At 32.6% G+C, this 21,912-nt stretch overlaps 1 protein-coding gene across 3 annotated transcripts in view; it reads right to left on the bottom strand.

The window, feature by feature from the left end:
• LOC135130899 (cytochrome P450 4C1-like) overlaps positions 1–21,084 on the bottom strand; it is a 30,581-nt gene extending 9,497 nt beyond the window's left edge. The window contains exons 1-2 of one of the 3 annotated variants that reach the window (XM_064058351.1): positions 20,867–21,084; positions 14,338–14,537 (exon numbers count right to left, since the gene is read on the bottom strand). In XM_064058351.1, the coding sequence (XP_063914421.1) occupies positions 14,338–14,512 (175 nt within the window). In that variant the 5' untranslated portion in view covers positions 14,513–14,537; positions 20,867–21,084. Of the gene's footprint in view, positions 1–14,337; positions 15,358–20,866 lie in introns of those variants that run through there. The other 2 variants (XM_064058350.1, XM_064058352.1) reach the window with 2 other exon arrangements.
• Positions 21,085–21,912: the final 828 nt, after the last annotated feature.

Below are 21,912 nucleotides of genomic sequence, written 5' to 3'. Positions count from 1 at the left end.
TTCATAGTACTTTATTTCTATAAGTATATTCTGTCAGAAACAATTACAATAATCAATCACAATTAATTGTGTTTATTATATGCTTAAGAATCGGCAGAAAAAAATCTTGTGTATTACCCGCCCACATACTTTTTTGTCAATACTCGGTAGTTCGCAATTCACTCCTGTTCCTAAATGCTCACTTTCTGGCCTTGGCAAACAAAAAAACTATTTAATATTTCATCGATTTTATAAAAATGCAATAAATTACATATTTTGGAAACTTCGTTTCATGCTGCCTAATTAAATTCTTGTGATAACGAGTTCGGTAAGTTAATTATAGGGGCCTTCTGGCAACTTTTTTTTTGTTAAAACTAGGAAAGGTGAGAGGTCAAACAAGCTTCAACTGCTTTGATTTTCAAAGCGTTCTAAATCGAATCTAAATTTTGAATCTTGATATTTTTTTCATTAATTTATATTTTTTAGTTTCGATGTTAAAAATGACAGAAGTTATGAAAATCCAGAATACATTTGACAGAGGCAACATTTTTTTTTAGGAATGCGGTAGTGTGAAAATGTCACTGTAAAATTCCTAACAGCAAGTACGGTGTTGCTTGGTATAATAGTAAAAGACAAATTGAAAGTTTGAAGGTTCTCGTGGTACTTTAATTCCTGGGCCCAAAGTGCAAAGGGTAAGACCCAGCAGGTTATCACACTAGTTTAAAAGTCAAGGACTAGTTTTTTTTGCGATACCATAGGAAACAATTGCACACATTTGTGTATTGACATCATCGATGAAAAAAAATTCTTCAAGAATTTCGCACAATATCTGTATGTTGGTACGTAGAGGGATAAGCAGCAAAACTTTTTTCATGAATATGAAAAAAGAAACTGGCTGGTTGGTATATTTACTAGTTCTAAATGACAAAAAAACACAATTTTTTTATATTTGGTGACAAAACTCGATAACCTTGCACTTCATCGGTTACGTTTTCTATACCAAAATCCTTCAATTTTATTGGAATATCTAATCTTTTCCGGTTTCACTGTCATCAGTTTTGAGCAAAACAGAATACATGAAAGTTTAATCATTTCTACAAAAAATTATTTACATTTCGACTGCGTAAAACAGTGGTAACACGTATATCAGTGTAATACTGAAAAAAAAAAATAGGGCTAAACGTTAACTGAACGTCAGTTGATGATTTTAAAATCCATATCCACGACATAATATTAATGATATTTTAAAAAAGGTTATGAGTGCAAAACAATTATTTACAGCACATTATCAACGGGTATACATTACATCGGAAGAATGTCACATAGACATTTGTTTGATTTGAATGAGTTTATCGCCCCAAAACAGACGACTGAAATCAGTCATAAGCCTCCATTGAACAAAATACTCTGAATGTTATTATTATAATTTCTATCTTATCATTATTTTATTGTTATAAAGACGAGTGTATTCTCACATTTTCCAGAAAATATGGTTGCTCGTTCTTAATTTGATCAACAATAAATTGACTGATTCATTAATTGTTTTGAGTCACCTGTTTAAGCAAATCTAAAAAATACGAATGCAATGATTAAAATCTGTTCAATTTTGCACATTTGCGACAGAATTTATTCGACAAAAAAAAATAAATGTTTTGGAATCACGAAATCGTTTCCTTTAATATAATGATATTTATTGGTGTACTAAGTCTTAATTGTCTACAAATATTAGTATTTCAGTACGTACCGGGTACTTACTGTAAGAATATTGTTAGGCGTGAATATCCTTCCACGTTTCTCTGTATTTTCAACCAAACATATTATAAAATTAAGGGAAAAATGATAACTTAAACGTTAGAGGGCCTAAAATTAAAGATATTTAGCTGCGATAACAGACCAAGCCTTATCATTAGCACTACATGATGATGATTTAGAGAACGGATTTATAAGCACAAAAAAATTAAGAATAAGCGCTTAAATAAGTACAACATTTTCAATAAAAAAGTTTTATTTTAAGCAAAAAAGCATTAAAAACATAATCATATTACGAATCAAAGAACGCTTCTTAGAACTTTGGATAAAATATTATTACAATAATCCTAGACTTTATATTTTACACACGTATTTCAGTTTTCTTTAAAACAATTTATGATTGTAATATGTTCCAAGTTGTCCACTGTAAAATTTTTTCGCCGATCATTTAAAATGTGTTTAAAATTGGAGAATGTGCGTTCAACATCCACACTCGTTGTTGGCGCAAATTTGAATTTTGCAACTAATGTTGAATCTAACTCCAAATTTTCCACCTTCTGGCCTTGTAAAACACGAGCAACGTCGGAAAGAACACCAAAACCTACATTTTTATTTAACACTTCGTCAAATTTTTGAGATACTCTAGTACCAATATCACCCCTTACTGCATTTGCTTGTTGTTTAAATTCTTTCACTAAGTTTATGGCATCTACCAACAACATGTTGGGTTTAACTTTTCTATTACCTCACATACGAATTGATAATTGCTTCTTAGAAAAGCTAGATCTTGTCGCAAATCTTTGTTTTCTAAAATATGTATGCAATCTTTAACCGATTGAGAAGAATCTTCGCTAAACTCCGTAACTACTTCCTCAAATTCTTTGATATATTTGTCATAATAAAATGTGGCCTGTAACCATGTTCCCCACCTCGTTATAATCGGCTCTGAGGGCAATGGTGTGTTTGGAAATTTTTCCTTAAAATGTTGCACTCTTAGTGGGGTTTTAACAAAAATCTTTTTACCATTTGCCACTAATTTATTAACAGTAGGAAACTGCAAACGTATTCCTTCAGCCACTCTGTTTAAACCGTGGGCAATGCAAGTAGAGTGAATTAAATTGAGGTACAATATTTTTAGATTATTCCCTGCTTTCAACATATAACGAGCTGCATCCGAGATCATCAATAAAATTTTATTTGGCAAAAACAGTGACGTAAGACTGTCATTTACAAATCTGGTAATCGTATTGCCATTTGTTTATCTAACATTTTCAAACTTACTACATACCCTCGACTAGGAAAATTTTCATTGAAGATTCCAACAATTAAACTTGCCACGTATCTTCCACAACTATCGGTTGTTTCATCGACAGCGAACCATAAATAATTATCTCCAATGCGATGTTTAATTTCGTTTTAAACTTGCTGAAACACTGGGCCTACATAATTTTTTCGGAGAGTACTTTCAACCGGAATATGTCGATTGCAGTGTTTTTCAAGGAATTCTTGAAGAGGGCCTTTCTCCAATTTTTTTAAAGGTATATTGGACTGGATCATTATTTTACATAAATCGAAATTAAATTGAAACTGCTATCTTTTGTGGAAGTAGATGCAAGAGATTCATGTATGGTCTGCTGTTTAATTTTAGAAACTTCAAACATTTTCTTCCTTTCTACATGAAGAGTCGTTCTGACATGTTGCGTCACGTTATATTTTTTATCACTTTGAATCTAAAACAACGTACATATACAGGATTAAGATAGGAAAATAGATAAAAAAAATTAGTGGGCTTACGGACTTCACACAAGCTCTGCAGAATATTTTGTTGTTTTCTAATTTTAATTCTGGAAAATCTCTTATTCACTCATCCGGCGTCGATTTTACTTTCGGCATTCTTTTAAAATATTAGTAATATTACCAAAAAGAACTCAACATGTAACAAGGGAGAACCACGTATAACACTGTACTACGACAGATGCGATAGACTGATGGTTGTGAAATAAACGGTTCATTTACTTAAAAGTTTCCATTAGAAAAATTTTAAGGTAGGTGGTTGGGTACAATAATCCTTTTTTCTAGGAAATATTCAACGGTCTTGCCGCAAAATGCCCAAAAAGAACATCTGGTTAAAAGCTTTAATTCATTATATTATCAACGGAAGTAAGGATTTAAAGTCATAAAATCTATGGAGTATTTTTCCAATCCTATAATAAAATTTTATTACCCAAACGACCGGAACCTATTCACAGAAAGGGTCTTGAGTAAGTGTACTTCAATGGTCAAGTCCAGGTAAAATGCATACTATACGATACGCCTAACTAACAAGTATTTGTCATCCCGACAAGGCCGGCATTTGAACAAAATATGCATTAAAACTCATATTCGTCGAAAAAAGCATTAAATAAGCATATAAGTTTTAATATGCATAAAATTGAAAAAAAAGCAAATGAGCATAAAAAAAATGTGTCAAATGACTCCAAATTGTATCATAGTTACAGATATAAAAAAGTTTTGAAGTGCTTACATTTTTCACAAAAAGCATTAAACCTAGAAATCCGCTCTCTAGTGATAAAATAGCTATGAATTCTTGGAGAAGTGTCACTGGATTTAAGAATTTAGTACAAAGCAGACTTGGGTGGATCACCGTGTTACATATTATCCGTTCACGATCTTTATATAGTAGGTAAATTAAGAGTTAAAAAATTTGCCAGAAATGTAAACATTGTTGCCGATACTTTCAGTTTTCAGTAGCAATGACCAAGTTAACGATATCAATTTCTTAGAAAGAATAAAACTTTACGCTATTTAAAACATTTTAAACATTGTTTTTATATGAGTGGGGGTTCTACATACGACTATTGTCGCATGCCATATTAAGCATCTCATCTTTAATTCTCAATCATCAGTTCGTTCTGTTCGTCCACTCTTCTTAGAAATGGAAATTGAACAGCCCATTTCCATGTCTTCCAGCTTCTTTTATCACTTTTCTAAGATTACTAAAAGGGTTGGCTTGCTCTAGTGCTTTGATTGGTTTAGCTCTTCTCAAACATTTTTCCGGCCTTAAATTGAAGGATTTATCTATATAGCTATTACTAATTTGTTTCTAATTTGGTTCTTACAAAAATACAATTTCGTCTTCGGCTGACCGTTTGCAAATCTGGTCACTTCTGCCCTTTCCTTTAATTTATGGCAGCCATCTACATCTGGGATACCATAAAGAGTTCCCGGTGCAGATGGGTGCAGTATTTTACAAAACGTTTTGTTTTCACTCCCTCATTCTTTTCTGTTCGTTCAGTAAGTTTAAAAGTGTACTGCTCTGCGAATATTACAGTGTGTTAAAAATTAAAAATTCCATAATTCAGTTTGCGTCGAATTATATATTATCATTTTTGGAATCAACAGTGTTTAAGGTATTTAGATAATTATTTTCGTTTTGTTAAATACTAATACTACAACTTATTCATTAAGTATTTGATTAAATAAAATGTCTGAGCGCAAATATCTCAGTGGAATCCAAAAGAGGAAACTTAAGCTTCAACATGAACAGGAACTAGCAAAATGTCGAAAAGTCACAAGTTTTTTTACACCTCAACCTTCTACTTCCACTTCAAATAACTCAACTGGTGAAAATGAAGTTATTTTGAAAAGTGTGAAAAATGCTGCTGGAACTTCATGCAACAACTACGCTACCACCGTCACCGATACAGTCGACGAAAACATGATTAAAGATGAGGCTAAACAAATCGTAAGTGATATATTTAACGATAAATTTAAAGATATAGCATTAACAATGAAAATTTTATCGGAAGTTGCCTATCAAAAGAAAGCTCGTTTTTCCAAAATAAAAGGGAAGACAATATTAACTCTGAGTCTATCAGGAATTATAAGGGACAGAGCAGACAATTTACAAACAAATATTTTCTGAAACATTTAAAAAATGGGCAACAATTAACGAGATCTTGGTTATCCTATTCGAAAAGCAAAGGATGTGTTTTCGGTTTAGTGTCAAATTATTCTCCAGAACACAAACATCTTTAATGAGTGGTTATTCAGATTGGGCAAACATAGTTCGTACTTTGGACAGTCATGAAGAATCTCAGGATCACAAAAAGGCGCTGCTAACCTGGTCATCCCGCAAAGAAAACAAAAACGTTGTTGACAGGCATCTTCAGGAAAAAATAAAAAATGACTGTGGATCTTATTACAATGTCCCGAGGCGAGTTGTGGCAGTTATTATGACATGATGAAAAATGGGGTTCATCACATAATGGAAATTTTATGGGACTTATGGAACTTATTGCGGAATTTGATCCTTTTTTGAAACAACATATAGTGAAATGCCAAACCGAACAACTAGTTGCAAGTTACTTGTCTAAAACGGTTTATGAAGAGATAATCGACATAATGGCAACTCAAGTAATAAAAAAAATTATTGAGGACATAAACGATGCAGATACAAAATATTATTCAATTATTGTGGATTCTACTCCAGATTTGTCACATACGGACCAACTGGCAATTACTTTGAAATACACTTCCCAAGGAAATGTTTTTGAAAGATTTTTATCACTTATACCAATTGACAGTCACACAGGAAAGAATTTATTTAATACAATACATTTATTTTTAGAAGAAAATAGTCTTTCAATGAAAAATTGTCGAGGGCAGTCGTATAATAATAATAATAATAATAATAATTAGAAAGTTGTTCTGTTAATCTAATCAATGCATATCATTACTTGGTCTTAGTACCCGTAATGATAGAAGTCTTGCCTGAATGCCTGTCATTTCCGGGTCAGTGGTGGGTCTTAATTTATTGTCAAACAGAACTGTTACAATAGAGACAATAAAATATAAATAAGAGAATTGATGGCTACATTTGCCTTAAATAAAAATTAAATGTACTCTCCTTACAATTAAAAATATCTAAATTAACTGGTAGATTGTTTATAGCAGCCACAATTTTATTAACAACAGAGCTATTTAAACCAAAATTAGTTGTTCTAAAGGGACAAACAAATATATCGCTGTTTCTGGTATTAACTAAAGGAGCTTTGAAATTTAAAAGCAACAAAAGCTGTGGACAATCTATTTGATTATGCAAGAGTTTGAACCCAAATCGTAGCTTAAATTTCAAAACGCGTTTCGACAGTGCTTCCAATTCCGTTAGATTAAGTCTCTGATCATAATTATATTGCGATTTATTAAGCCCCATCTTGAAAATTAAAAAGTTACACATTTTTCTCTGCACTCTTTCTAGTCTTGTTACGTGGACTTCGTAAAAAGGAAACCAAATAATTATGCCGTACTCTAAGATAAGTCTAACTAGTGTAATAAAAAGCTTACGAACAGCAGCAACGCAGTGAAAATCACTAGTCATCCTTTTTATGAAGCCACTTACACGATATGACTTATCAATATTATAATCTATGTGGCTATTAAAGCGTAGTTCAGAATCAAAAACTATTCCTAGATCTTTAATTTCATTCACTCTTTCCAAAAGCTTATTATTTATAGCGTAGGCGAATACATAGTTACATAATTTTGTAGAGAATGTTATAATCTTGCACTTGTCATTGTTGAGCATCATATTATTATTAATACACCACTTGGTAGTAACATCCAGGGCTGCTTGGAGCCGATAACAATCTTCAAAGGAACTTATCTTGGAAAAAATTCTTAAATCATCAGCAAAAAGCAGTAGATTCGAAGTAGAGAGGGATACTACAAGATCATTAATAAATAGTAGGAAGAGTATTGGACCAAGTTGACTGCCCTGGGGAACTCCGGAAGGTATTAAGGAGGATCGGATAGAAATCCTTTTAACGAAATTATTTGAATACGATTGGTAATATAAGAGAAAATCCATTTGTGAAGTTGACCACAAATACCGAGATACCAAAGTTTTTTCATTAGAAGAGTATGGTTAATACGATCAAACGCCTTACTAAAATCTAAATAGACCGAGTCAACCTGGCATCCATCTTCAAAAGCATCGATAATAAATTCATTGTATATAGCAAGATTAGTCACTGTACTTCTACTAGGAAGGAATCCATGTTGATACGGTGAAAAGATGTTTCTGTACATTCGAATAAGTTGTTCATTAATAATTGATTCTAAACCCTTACATAAAGCAGAAATAATCGATATAGGTCGATAGTTAGTAACTTCAGATTTGTCTCCAGTTTTACGCAGGGGAATCACATGAGATTGTTTCCAAATACTGGGACAAATACCAGTGTCGATAGATTTTCTGTAGAGTAAAAAGACAGGCCAGGCTAAGCTACTAGCACACTGATTTAGGAAATAAGGAGGAATTCCATCTGGTCCTGGATTTAAACTAGGTTTTAGAATTAATAGTTTGTTTCGAATCAAGTCAGGATTTAAGTCAATATCATGTAAATTAACGTTATTCGGAAACAAAGAGGGATTTAATTCAGGGTTTTGGTTGTTCACGTTTGAATCATATACAGACTTAAAGTACTTAGCAAACATATTACTTGACATTTGCTATAATTTAATTTCATTAACACTCCGCAAGCAGAGAGAAACATTCTCCAATATTAAACCCAATTTAGTGGGAAATATTGAGTTTTCAAGTGCGAAAGTGTAATTAAAAAGTGATAATACAAAGACCGGAGTGCATGTACATAACAAAATTCGGATAAATTGGTACGTAAACAAACACTGTCTAGGTTAGGAAAACCGAGCTGTAACCTACGAGGGGTCGACCCGGGGAACAGTGCGGAGCGGGGAGTAGGCAGTGATAGCGAAATAGCGAAAAAGCGAACTGATAAGATAGAAACCGTAAGTCAGTGGCGGCGCATAAAATGACCGATACCGACGAGAATAGCACCGACGAAAAGGGAAGGAAAAGAATGGCTGATCAAGAGAATAACATCTTTAGTAGGAGTTCGAAAACTGCCAGAACACCAGGCAAAAAAGAAAAACCAGCAGATGGTGATAAACTGGAAAAGATAATGGAAATGATGATGCAACTAACTACTGATATAAAAGAAATAAGGAAAGGAAATCATGAGTACAAGCTAGAGTTGAGAGGGTTGAAAGTCGAAAACGAGAAAATTAAAGAGGATAATCTCAAATTAAGACAAGAGCTAGAGAAAGTTAAAGAAAGGGTAGAAAAGCTCGACAGAGATAATAGAAAAAACAATATTGTTGTTAGTGGGTGGAAAGGAGAAATAGGAACTGACAAGCCACTAGCAGAAAATATGGAAAAATTTTTAGGAAGAATTGTAGAGGGGGAAGTTGCAGTTAAAAATGCTTACCAATTAGGCCCTAAAATTTGTTTAGTTGAACTGGGTAAAAAAGAAGATAAGCTAAAGGTTATGCAAAACAAGAAAAAATTGAAGAATGAAGGAGGCGATAGAATATATATAAATGATGATTGGACACCGGAAGAAAGAGATATAAATAAGAAAATAAGAGAAATTGCTAAAGAGGAAAGAAATAAGGGGAAGCAAGTCAAGTTAGGTTATAGTAAAGTAACTATTGAAGGCAAGACTTATAAATGGAATAAACACTCAGAAACATTAGAAGAGGTCTCAAAAAACTAGCGCAAAATAGGACAAAATGGCATAAGGTAACGAACCCGGCAAGGATAAAGGACACGAGATTGGCTAACGGAAAAATACATAGAAAAGGCTGGAAAATGGGAACTTGGAACATTAGAGGTTTGAACGGGAAAGAAGAAGAACTTTTGGATGAATTTGAAAAATTGGGTTTGAATATTCTGGCAATAACGGAAACCAAGAAAAAAGGTCGTACAAGTATGGAACAAAGAGATGGGCATCTCCTGATTCTAAGCGGAGTTAAAGTAGAAGAACGGGCACAAGCGGGAGTGGGATGCCTAATAGAAAGAAACATAGTGGAATTTGTAAAAAAATGGGAGTTTTATTCGGAAAGAATTCTTAAGTTGGAGATTGAGACGGATAAGAAGCAAGGGATTAATATAATAATTATTTATGGACCTAACGAAGATGATAGAGCTGCAGTAAAGGATGAATTCTGGGCAGAAGTAACGGAAATAGTAGATAATGCAAAAGACAGAACGATTATACTAGGGGACCTTAATGGTAGAGTAGGACGAAGGCTTAATGATGCGGAAAATGTAATAGGAAAACACGGAGAAAATATAAAAAATAAAAATGGAAGAAGGATAATCGAATTTTGCACCCAAAATAACCTGCTTGTAATGAACACGTTCTTCCAGCATAAGGAAATTCATAAATATACTAGAGTACTTGAAAGTAGAAATGAAAAATCTATCATAGATTATGTTTTAATTAATAGAAACTTTAGACACGTAATACAGGATGTAAGAGTGAAAAGAGGGCCTGAAATTAATAGTGATCACTTTCTAGTCCAAGCGAACACGAGCATTGGTTATACTAAAGACAGAGCTGGAGAAAAACCTAACCCACCAAAGAAAGCACCAAAAGTAAAATTAAGAACATACAAATTGAATAATCCTAAAGTAGCACGAGACTATAGAAATATAATAGAAGAAATGATAGAAGAAACCGATACTGAAAGGTTGAATTGTCAACAAACATGGACAGTATTGAAGGAGGCGATGTGTAAGGGTGTGGTACGATCATGCGGAACAACAAAGGAAAACCCAAAAAGGAAACAAACTCATTGGTGGAACGAAGAAATTAAGAACGAAGTGAAAATCAAGAAGAGGATGTGGAGAGAATACCTGCAATGGAAAACAAATGGAAATTATAATAAATATAAAGAACAAAGGAACAAAGTAAAAGAAGTAATAAAGAAGGCAAAAGAAAAGTCTTGGGTAGACTTTGGAAATAAAATGGAACAGGATTATCATACTAACCAAAAGCTCTTCTACAGAATTCTGAAGAGTTTACGAACAAACAAGAAAGAAGAAACAATTAAACAGATAAGAAACGCAGAGGGTATTTTGCTGAAAAAGGAAGAAGAGATTATGGAAACTTGGAAAAAGTATTTCGAGAAACTACTGAGCAGCGACGAAACTGACAGGTCCGTCGACGTGGTGGGAGACGATAAAGAATGGGGACAAGAAGCAAAAATAGAGATTAATGAGACGGAGATGGCAATAAAAATGTTGAAAAAAGGTAAAGCTGCAGGATATGACCAGATTACGGGAGAAATGCTGAAAAATCTGGGCAGAAATGGGTTGAAATTGCTCACAGATGTATTCAACAAAGCAATGAATGAAAACACAATCCCGAAAGATTGGGAAGTTGGAGTGATAATACCATTCTTCAAGAAAGGAGACAAGACTCAGTGCACAAACTATCGAGGTATTACATTACTCAGCGTGGCGTGTAAATTATATGAGCGAATTTTGGAACAGCGGACAAGAAGGATAATTGAACCACAACTTGATCAATCGCAGAGTGGATTCCGGAAAGGAAGAAGCATCCAGGACCATATCTTTACAATTAAACAACTTACGGAAAGGGCGAAAATAACAAGTAAAAATATATATGCAGCATTTATCGATATAGAAAAGGCTTTTGACAGGGTGCCAAGGTCCGCAATCAACGAAAGTATGGTAAAGAGAAATATAAGTACAAAATTGAGACAAGCAATTATGAGCCTATATAGAACAACTAGAAACTATGTGAGGACCGATAACATGGAATCAAGAGAGTTTGTAGTGAAAGAAGGACTAAGACAAGGAGGGGTTCTAAGCCCCTTGTTATTTAACTTAGTTATGGACGACATCATAAAAGAAACAGGTAATAAGACGAGCAAGCTGTACGTAGGGCATAGATGTTTAAAACCTGTATGGATCAAGCAATGTGCTTTCGCAGATGATCTGGCGATCTTCGCGGAAACGGAACAGGATCTACAGAAGAACGTTGAGATCTGGAACAGAGCATTAATGGACAGAAAATTGAAAATAAATGTAGAAAAGACTAGGGTCATGGTAATGGGAAAAGCTAGTCATGACATTAGCGTACAAATAGATGGAAAAGCTATAAAACAAGAGGAAACCTTTAAGTATTTAGGAGTACTGCTGAGCAGCAATGGCAATCAGGAGGTGGAAATCAAGGCGAGAATCGAAAGTGCAGCAAGATTGTACCACAGTATTAAAAATACATTCATAGGAAAGAGGGAAATATCAAGGAAAGTGAAGATGAGCGTGTACCGAGCTGTTTTTACACCAATACTTATATTTGGAAGTGAAAGTTGGACCGTAACAAAGAAAATAAAAAGCCAAATACAAAGTATGGAAATGAAATTTCTGCGACGAGTAATGGGTATAACAAAAATGGATAGAATCAGAAATGTAGAAGTGAGGAAAGAACTAGATATAGAACCGATCGTGAATAAAATAGAAAGGAACCAACTACGGTGGTATGGACACCTAATCAGAATGGACAGAGAGACTCCAGTAAAAAGTGTATGGGAATCTAGAGTTCAGCACAAAAGACCAAGAGGAAGACCGACCGCAACGTGGAATGAAAATATGGGGAAAATTCTGCAGCAGAAAGGAGTAGGGTGGGCGGAAGCCAGGATGCTCGCAAAAGATAAGAGTAAGTGGAGAAACGTGGTGTACGAAGGACATGTCCATGAATAATATGATGTAATATACCTAACACCTTCGGGTATTGTAGGTTTTTGATTATATATATATATATACTATACGAATCCAAGTTGATATACGTGCCCTTTAAAAATGTGGATGAACAAAATCTTGTAAAGTAAAAATTCATGTCAAGTATACGCGTAAAAAATTTTTATAATTTTTGGAAAATGTTGCATAGCGAGGGAATTTCTGTCGAAATAACTTTCGACCAATTTTTTTATTAGAATGATCAATTTCTTTAAAAAATTATGGATATTCCATTTAAAAATTGAAGTTGAGTAAAGTTACAGAGTTTGTATGGAATAAAATAGACACGTGCACTTAACGATAGGTATATGTAAATATTGTCCGAAATTCGTTGAAAAATTAAGTGTTGCAACAGATTATTTTCAATGATGTGAGCACAAAGTGCTAAAATCAAGCTGTTTTGTTCAATCCTTTACTTTAAAAAATAAACTAGGTAGATTTTGCTTCTTCAATGTAAAGTACGTTATTTTTAACCTCTCGTGTGGTCACTCCTTTTGCTATGCTAAGCTGGATTTTCACTCTCTGTGTGATTTTTATCTTCCTTTCGGGCCCAATATGCTGCCCTGAGGTACGCCGGTGTTAATGGCTTTTTTATCTGATAAATAGGGTCTCTGATTGTAAGTAACTTTTACCACCTGTTGTCGTCCTGTTAAATAATTTTTTGCCCATTGTAAAGCTACACCTCTGATTCCGTATGCTTCCAGTTTATCACGTATGAGGTTATGATTCAAAGTATCAAATGCACGGCTTAGGTCAAAATATATCCCTACTACTTTCTTTTTATCATCTAAAGAATCAAATATCTCCATTAACTTTGACACAATAGCATCTTGTGTTCTTCCTCCTTTTTTAAAACCAAATTGTTTGTCACTTTGAATATTGTGTCTTTCTATGAAGGAATATAATCTACGATAAAAGGCCTTTTCAAAAATTTTTGAAAAAATTGACAACAATGCAACAGGTCTGTAATTATTCATTTTTGATGTATTACCGTTTTTATGTATAGGTACAATTATTGCTGTTTTGAGCTTATCTGGGAAAATTCCCGTACTAAATGAAGTATTTATTAAATTTGTTAACACAGCTATTGTGGTTTCAGGAGCATATTTTAATAAAAAATACGGTATCCCGTCTAGTCCTTTCGATTTTTTATTAGCCACAGATGAAATAATGTAATATACCTCTGGTATTACTACAGGATCTAAAAACATTGAGTATCTATTAAATGGAATACTTTGTAGTCTATTTGTGCTATCATTACGGGTATTTTTTAAAGTTTTTGTTATATTCTGTATTGAATTAATAAAAAAGGAATTGAAACTATTTGCTACATTTAAACAACCTGTTATATTTTCATTTTCAGAGTTTGTAATGTGTCTCGTAAATTATTTATTTTGTTATTAGGACGATGCGAATTTATTATTTTCCAAGCATCCTTACCTATATTCATCGATGTTTTTAGAATGTTGTCATAGTAATCTTTTTTTGTTTTTTTGACTAGAATTTTATGTTGATTTTGAAGGATCTTGTAGTGTTTTAGAACCTCAGGGTAAATTTTTGTGATTTTATGCATATCTTGTAATCTTCGCCTACTGGCAATAATTTCATTATTAAACCAAGGTTTTGGGTGGATGGTTTTTTTATGTTGATTTCTTTTTCTTAGTTTGGGAACGCCAAATCAAAATAGTAGTTAAATAGTTGAAAAAATTTTTGGAATTTCTTTGGTCCCGAATTGTTATAAACGTCACTCCATGATTCCGATTGTAACAGATTCTGAAATTTTTCTATATTTTTTTTTGACAAATTTCTTTTATAAACTATGCATTTTTTATTGTCGTTTAATTTATTAATTAAACCATTGATTTGGAGCAACTGCCCGTAATGATCTGTGATATCGTGATATCGTTTTCGATGATATGAGTACTGGCTTTGTTGAAATTGTTGGATATGAAGATTATTAATGGTTGTTTTTGACTTACCGCAGACTCTGGTCGGTTCAAAGACATATTGTTCTAGACCATATGGTGATAAAGTATCAAGAACCAAATTTTTGTCCTCACTGTTTATCCGGAAATCAGTGTTAAAGTCCCCACACAGGACTGTTTTCGTAGCCGGTTTATGAAGCTTTTTCAACAGGTCCTCAAGTTGCACCATAGAAGCCCTACAATCTCCTCCAGACCTGTAAATACTTATTATAGTAATTGCACATTTGCTTAAATTTAGTTTGATGCAACAAACTTCAAACAATTTCTCACGTGCAAATTTTTTTACGTCAATCTCCTCAAAGAATAAATCCTTACGTACTAAAATAATAACACCTCCCCCCCGTTGTCCAGAACGGCAGAAATGAGCTCCGACCTTATATCCGTCAAATCGAAGTTCGTTTACTTCTTCTGTTGACAGCCATGACTCAGTGAAGCACAACACTTCAGGAAAATCCAACTCGTACACATATATATTTAGTTCGTCAACTTTGTTGCGTAAACTCCTTACATTAAAGTTCAATATTCTCAAGGGCTGGCTCGAGTCGTCATTGTCTTCTCGATGGTTTAGAGTACGATCTTTTATCCTGTCTGGTTTATGATTTTTCTCGGATGAAAAAACCGGGATATCTGAGCTCCTTTTGGCCATACGTCAGGGTTTCTACTTTTGTCAAGATTTGTAAAATCTATTGTCACTTTAAACCGGGCATGAGTAGTTGGAAAGTTGCTCTTTAGTAACTCGCATTTATTTTCCGGAAAATCTTTGCGTAAGAAGTTTTCCAGTCGTTTCACTTGACAATCGACTAACATGCACATACGCATTTCTTGGGACAGTTTTGATGTCGGTTGAGTTAGCATTTCCTACAATGGTTTCCCGTTTCTTCAATTTTTTGTGTTCTACCTTTTTCCAGTTGTTATTGAGGGTGGTGGCGTTCTGGTTGTCCTGTTCGTCTTTGTTTCCATTTTGCGTGGTAGCATTTTTCTTTACCATTGTTTATAGATAGTTGTTAGAAGAACCTAGACCACGATAATGTAACGTGACATCAAAATTAGAAGATTTTTCTGATTTATATGAACACTCTTTTACACTGTTCATATAAAAGCTTATTTTTGTATTAACTAAGTCGCGTGATCGTGTTTTCTCAATCGCATGAAACACATGCGAAAAACAACCAACATTTTTCTACAACGCTTAGTAAAGTGAAAATAATGAATAAAAATACTACAAATTTAAGAATAAGAGAATAAAATAATCGTTAAAAAGGTTTATCCGTTGTTTCGATTTTTCTCTAAGTCCAAACGACTGCAGCAATTTCGAATCTTCTTCTAGAAAGAAATGTATGAGAAGACGTACACATATTTCGAGGAGAAATCTATAAAGATAAAACCATCGACTCTGTGGAGAACGCTTTTATAAAAAGCAACATTAAATGTCAAAGAGAATATTGAAGCCAACAAATTTCCGAAAGTACATCGGCCATTTCTATGGGAGAAGTTCGCATGAGCCAATAAAATCAATTGATTCGTTAATTAATTCAGTAAATACGAAAAATATAAACGCAATGATAATGAATATAATATTTTTGTCATGATTTTTTTGGTAGGGAATAAATTAATACATTTTGATTAACGCTTTACCAAGATTACGATAACTTTACAACGTATTGCAAGGTTTCAAACAATTCGGTTTTGCAGTTCCTGATTTATTCAATAAAATAAATGGACTCATTCATTAATTCTTTTGAATAAGTAAATCTACAAACGAAGGAGACGAGTGTGATTTTCCAAAAGCAACAACTACGAGTTCATTACGTTTGATAGTTTAAAAAATTAAATATATATATATATATATATATATATATATTTAAATCTAAGAGCTGTTTTACACGTCACAATTTTCTCGTGATTAATCGGTTGCAAAAGATCAAGAGGTACTCGAAGCAAGCCCTGACAAACTTTGCATTTTTTTTACATTTTTCGATTGCATTTTACTTTCCGATTTTTTTGATTTTTGAATTCTCGATTTTAATTTTTTAATTCTTCGATTTCCGATTTTTCAATTTTCCGGTTTTTTAATTCTCCTATTCTCGATTTTTCGATTTTCCATTAATCATAAAATTTTTCGATTTTTCGGTTGTTTTATTTTTCGACCTTCGATTTTTCAACTTTCGATTATTCGATTTTCCATTTTCTGATTTGACGATTTTTCGATTTGCGATTTTTCGATTTTCGTTTTTCCGCTTTTGTGGTTTTTCGATTTTTCTGTTTGTTTCAGTTTTTATGGTTCTGCAATTTGCAGCTTTTAGATTTCAATTTTGTTACTTTCCGATTTTCCACTTTTCGATTTTTTGATTTTTCAATTTTTAGGCCTTGCAATTTTTTTACTTTTCGCTTTTTCAGGTATTTGTTTCATCGAATTTTCGATTTTTCGAGTCTTCGTTTTTCCATTTTCCGATTTTCGATTTTTCGATTTTCCATGTTTAGATATTTTTCGATTTTTTTTATTTTTCGATTGTTCTGTTCGTCAGTTTTGAGACTTTGCAATTTTTACTTTTCCACTTTTCTTTTATTTTAGTTTCGGATTATTCGATTTCTGAATTTTCGTTTTTTTTTTCATTTTTCGATTTTCCAATCTTCGATTATTTTTCTTTCCAGTTTTTTGATTTTTGAATTGTCGACTTTTAGAGTTTTCAATATTATGAATTTTCGAATTTTCGGTTTTCCTATTTTTCGATTTTTGTTTTTTCCATTTTTCGGTTTTTGATTTTTCAATTCTCGGTTTTTCAATCTGGCAAATTTTCGATTTTTCAGATTTGTGAATTTCCAGTTTTTCGACCGACCTACGTATTAGATTCATTGAATTTTCGAATTTCGGTTTTTCCATTTTTAGATTTTTGATTTTCCAGTTTTGCATTTTCAGATTTTCTGTTTTTCGCATATCTGATTTTTCAAATTTTTGATTTTTCGGCTTTTCGATTTTTCGATATTTGATTTTCGAATTTTCGATTGTTCAGTTTTCTAGTTTTCAGCTTTTAGACTTCAATTTTTTTACTTTTCGATTTTCCAAATTTTCGAGTTTCAATTTTCAGATTTTTGATTTTTCGATTTTCTTTTTAAATCTTTGAATTTTTCGGTTTTGATTTTTCGAATTTTTGATTTTTAATTTTTCCATTCTTCGGTTTTTAGACTTCAATTTTCTTTCTTTTAAATTTTTCGATATTCTATTTTCCGCTTTTCAGAATTTTCGATTTTCAGTTTTCAGACTTTCGATGATTAAAATTTTGGATTTTTCAGTTTTATGCTTTTTCGATTTTTAGAAAATTTGACTAGTCGAATTTTCGATTTTTCAATTCATCGATTTTTCTATGTTAAATTTTTCAATTTAAATTTTGCGATTTTCAATTTGTCCATTGTCGATTTTTAGAATTTTCGGTTTTTCAATTTTTCCATTCTCAACTGTTAGACTTCAATTTTGCTACTTTCCGATTTTTTGGTTTTCGATTTTCCAATTTTCAGAATTTTCAAGTTTCTTTATTCAGATTTTCCATTTTCCACTTTTTCGAGTTTTTGTTTTTCCAATTTTTTGCTTTTTCGATTTTTCTGTTCGTTTCAGTTTTTAGGCTTTGCAATTTTTTTTTACTTTATATATTTTGATTATTTTAATTTCCGATTTTTTTTATTTTTGTTTTTGATTTTTTTAATTTTCAATATTACAAATGTTCGACTTTTCGATTTTTTGGTTTTTCCGTTTTTCAATTTTCGATTTTTCGATTTCAGAGGTTTGCGAATTTCCACTTTTCGATCGACCTAGGTATTTGAGTCATTGAGTTTTCGATTTTTTGATTAGCCATTTTTAGATTTTCGATTTTTACGATTTGTATTTTTCGATTTTCTGTTTTTTGCATTGGTGAATTTCAGTTTTTCCGATTTTTGATTTTGCGCATATTTGATTAATCAAATTATCGAAAAAGTTACCATGCTTACAAAAACTTCAAAACATCTACAATATTTCAAAGTATTCAGTTTTGCAATTCTTGGTTTCTTCAATAAAATAAATTGACTCAGTCATTAACTTTTTTGAGACACCCTGTATAACCAAATCTAAAAAATATTAATGCAGTGATAAATCACAAGTATAAAACTCATCATATTTTATACATTTAAGATGTGACGTCATAAATTTTTTAGAGGGGATAAGCAAATATATTTTAATTAAAAATGTATCATGTTTATCATGATTTTAAAACATCTGCAAGATTTCAAAGTATTCCATTTTGCAAATTCAAAATTAAATTGCAAAATATTGTTTTACAATTTTGATTTTTTTTCCAAAAATCTGGACGTTTCGGATAAAAACTCAACACGGAGTCATAAACTACATGTGTTACTGGTTACTGTACACAATTTAAAACCCATTTACTATGCATAAATTTGAAGTGACGTCATCACATTATTGGTGGGGATGATTAGACAAATTTAATAATTTTGCGACATTTATGAAAAAAATATCAGTTAACAAAAATGGCACGTTTTTATTATTATGCCAGTTACATGTCACTCAACGACAATATCGTTTTTTTTAAGAGTATTTTATTTGAAAAAGTGATGAAATTTTTTATACGGAACAATTGGTCGAAAGATGTTAGAAAGCAAAATAATTCATGTCCGGACCATCGTTACTCACGAACGAAAGTGACCATTATTTTATGGGAACAACTACCTGCTAAATCTTCTCCGACAAATTCGAGAGAACTGGTGTGAGCCATAAATATTTCTTACCAAATGTATATATAACTACTGTCCGTCCCGTTATTGTCAATAATACAATTTATAGGCTAAAATGTGAATTTCGTTGTAGTTTGAGCCTACCTACAAATTCTGCCCTTGAAAGATTTGGACCGCCTTCTTCGGTGAGGGCAGGCAAGAACGATCCGCCCATAGGCTCAAAACATTGCCTGTGGAGCTAGTACCTGCTAAGATAAGGCTGATTTTGGCAAATGAAATACCCTTTAAGAAAAGAGAGGGTGGGTGGGTGGGGCTAGTACCTCTCAAGATAAAACTGATTTTGGCAAATCACACACTTTCTAAGAAAAGAGAGGGTGTGTGGGCGGGGCTAATACCTGCTAAGATAAGAATGATTTTGGCAAATGAGATATCCTCCAAGAAAAGAGAGGGATCTTATTTTTCCAAAATTGCTCTTATCTTGGCAGGTATTAACCCCGCCCACCCACCCTCTTTTCTTATTGGGTATATCTCATCTGCCAAAATCACTCTTATCTAAGCAGGTACGAGCGGACGGGTGGAGCTAGTACCTGCTAAGATAAGGCTGATTTTGGCAAATGAAATACCCTTTAAGAAAAGAGAGGGTGGGTGGGTGGGGCTAGTTCCTGTCAAGATAAAACTGATTTTGGCAAATCACACACTTTCCAACGTTATCTAAAGTCTTAGAAAAATGTATGTATAATCAAACATAGCACAACGACAGCCCTAGCTTAAACTTTCATCTGATATTAACCTCCAATTGAATACAAATAAATGCAAAGTTTCAAAGTTGCTTGCTCTTTTTGACAATATTAATATTAAATTTGCTAATATAAAACTACCAGTTCTACGTACTGTAAGAAATTTGGGATTGGTGATTGATGACGATATTCGTTTTAAGACCCATATTTCTAACATTTTTAAAAAATCATATGTAGCATTGAAACTTCTTTATTCAAATTACTTTTTACTAAATTTTAAATTAAGGAAGAAATTATGCGTCTTCAAAAAATCCAAAATAATTGCTGTCGTTTCATTTTTGGTTTGAGGAAATTTGATCGTGTGTTTCAGAAAATCTGCGAACTCGGTTGGATGAAAATTGACAAGAAAAAGTATGTTGCCGAAACATTATACATATATCTTTCAGAGATCTATCACGTATAATATTATCAAAAAAATTAAAAGGTACTTGGTTAACATTTTTTTATTATTATTATTATTATTTGTATAAATTTAGTTTCTAATTATGGATTATTTAATTTAGATTTAATTAGTTTAGATTGTTTAATTTGATCAGCGACTAACATAGGATAGGAAGTGATAATTTATGAGTAGTCTGCAAGTTGGATAGTTTCCAAAAAAAATCGATGCAAAGCCAAATCTTATGGAATCTATATACAAGTATTTTTTCGATTTTGAAATCAAAATTTATGGAAACAGTTCACCAGAAATAGAGATCATCATATTTTTTCTTAATCATATCTCACGTATCAGTATTTTCATAATTTTTAAACAATTAATGGTTAAATAAACCAATCAGTTTGATGTGAGCAAGGTATTTCTCGTTGCATCGTTAAAATTGTCATAGAACGGTGAATTATGACCAATATCGAGGTCGCTATGTACAATTGGGAGCCTGTCTAGTGCATTTCGGAACTCGTTTATGAGAAAATGGAACACGAAAACTCACTTCATAAAAATTTAAAATATATCTGTCTGTGACACTTTTTCGAAAGTAATAAAAAAACGAAATTTTATAACTTACTGTCTATTGTCGTCCCACTAGAGGCACTACGATCAGACTACTGTAGCGACACGACAGTTTTAAAATATTGTTAGTAACATTCTACGCCTCCACTACACTACACTGTCTAATACTCTAAAGTCAAACGTTAATTAATTCGTGCAAAAACTGCACACCTGCATCACTGTTGCAAACCTGTTTCAAAATTAAATCTTCAAGGAATTTCATATTTTCACTGCTATTTCAAAAAGGTTTTTTTATAGTATCGTCATCGGTATATTTACATGCACATAAATGTACTAAAGCATAAACATATATAGAGGGTGCGTCACAAAGGGCGGATCGCTTGATGTTTTTTTAATTTAAAAAAAAAAACTGCTTCCTTACTCAAGTTGTACATACATTTATATAAAAACAAATAAATTGTTTGATGCAAATCTTTTATGCACCCTTTTATGCCGAACTTCTCCCATAGCAATGGCCGGTGTACTTTAGGAATTTTTTGGCCCCAAGTCAGTTTTCTCTCTTTCAGAAATTTGTTGACGCCAATATAATCCTTGACATTTTATTATGGCTTTTTTAAAAGCGTTGTCCACAAAGTTGGTGGTTTTGTCTTCATAGACTTGTCCTCTATATATGTGTACGACTTCTCATACATTTCTTTCCAGAAGAAGATTTGCAGCCGTTTGGATTCCGATACTTGGAGAAGAATCCAAACTACGCACAAACCTTTTTAGCAATTATTTTATTCTGTCATTCTTAAACTTGTCTAAAGTGGCTTCGACAAGTTTTTTGTAGAATTTTTATTTATTATTCTGACTTTGTAGAAAAAACTGGTTGTTTTTCGAATATGTTTCAGAACACGATCTCTGTAAAACTGCGTCCAAATAATTGAGAAAATGTTCTAATTTTGATGTTGCACGCAATCTGTTTGCTGCTCCTTAAACATTTATCGGCGTTATCTAATCGGGATCTAGGTTCTTCTAGCAACCGATCAGTTTTTCTGAATCATTTAAAAAAGATAATGAATTATTTATTGCATATTGACGTAAAAGTTTAAAAACTCA

The sequence above is a fragment of the Zophobas morio genome, unplaced genomic scaffold (genome assembly GCF_036711695.1).
Source record: "Zophobas morio isolate AGI-343-1 ecotype UQ-CSIRO unplaced genomic scaffold, CSIRO_AGI_Zmor_V1 ptg000018l, whole genome shotgun sequence".
Classification (NCBI taxonomy): Eukaryota; Metazoa; Arthropoda; class Insecta; order Coleoptera; family Tenebrionidae; genus Zophobas; species Zophobas morio.
This window is presented reverse-complemented; position numbering and strand designations above follow the sequence as displayed.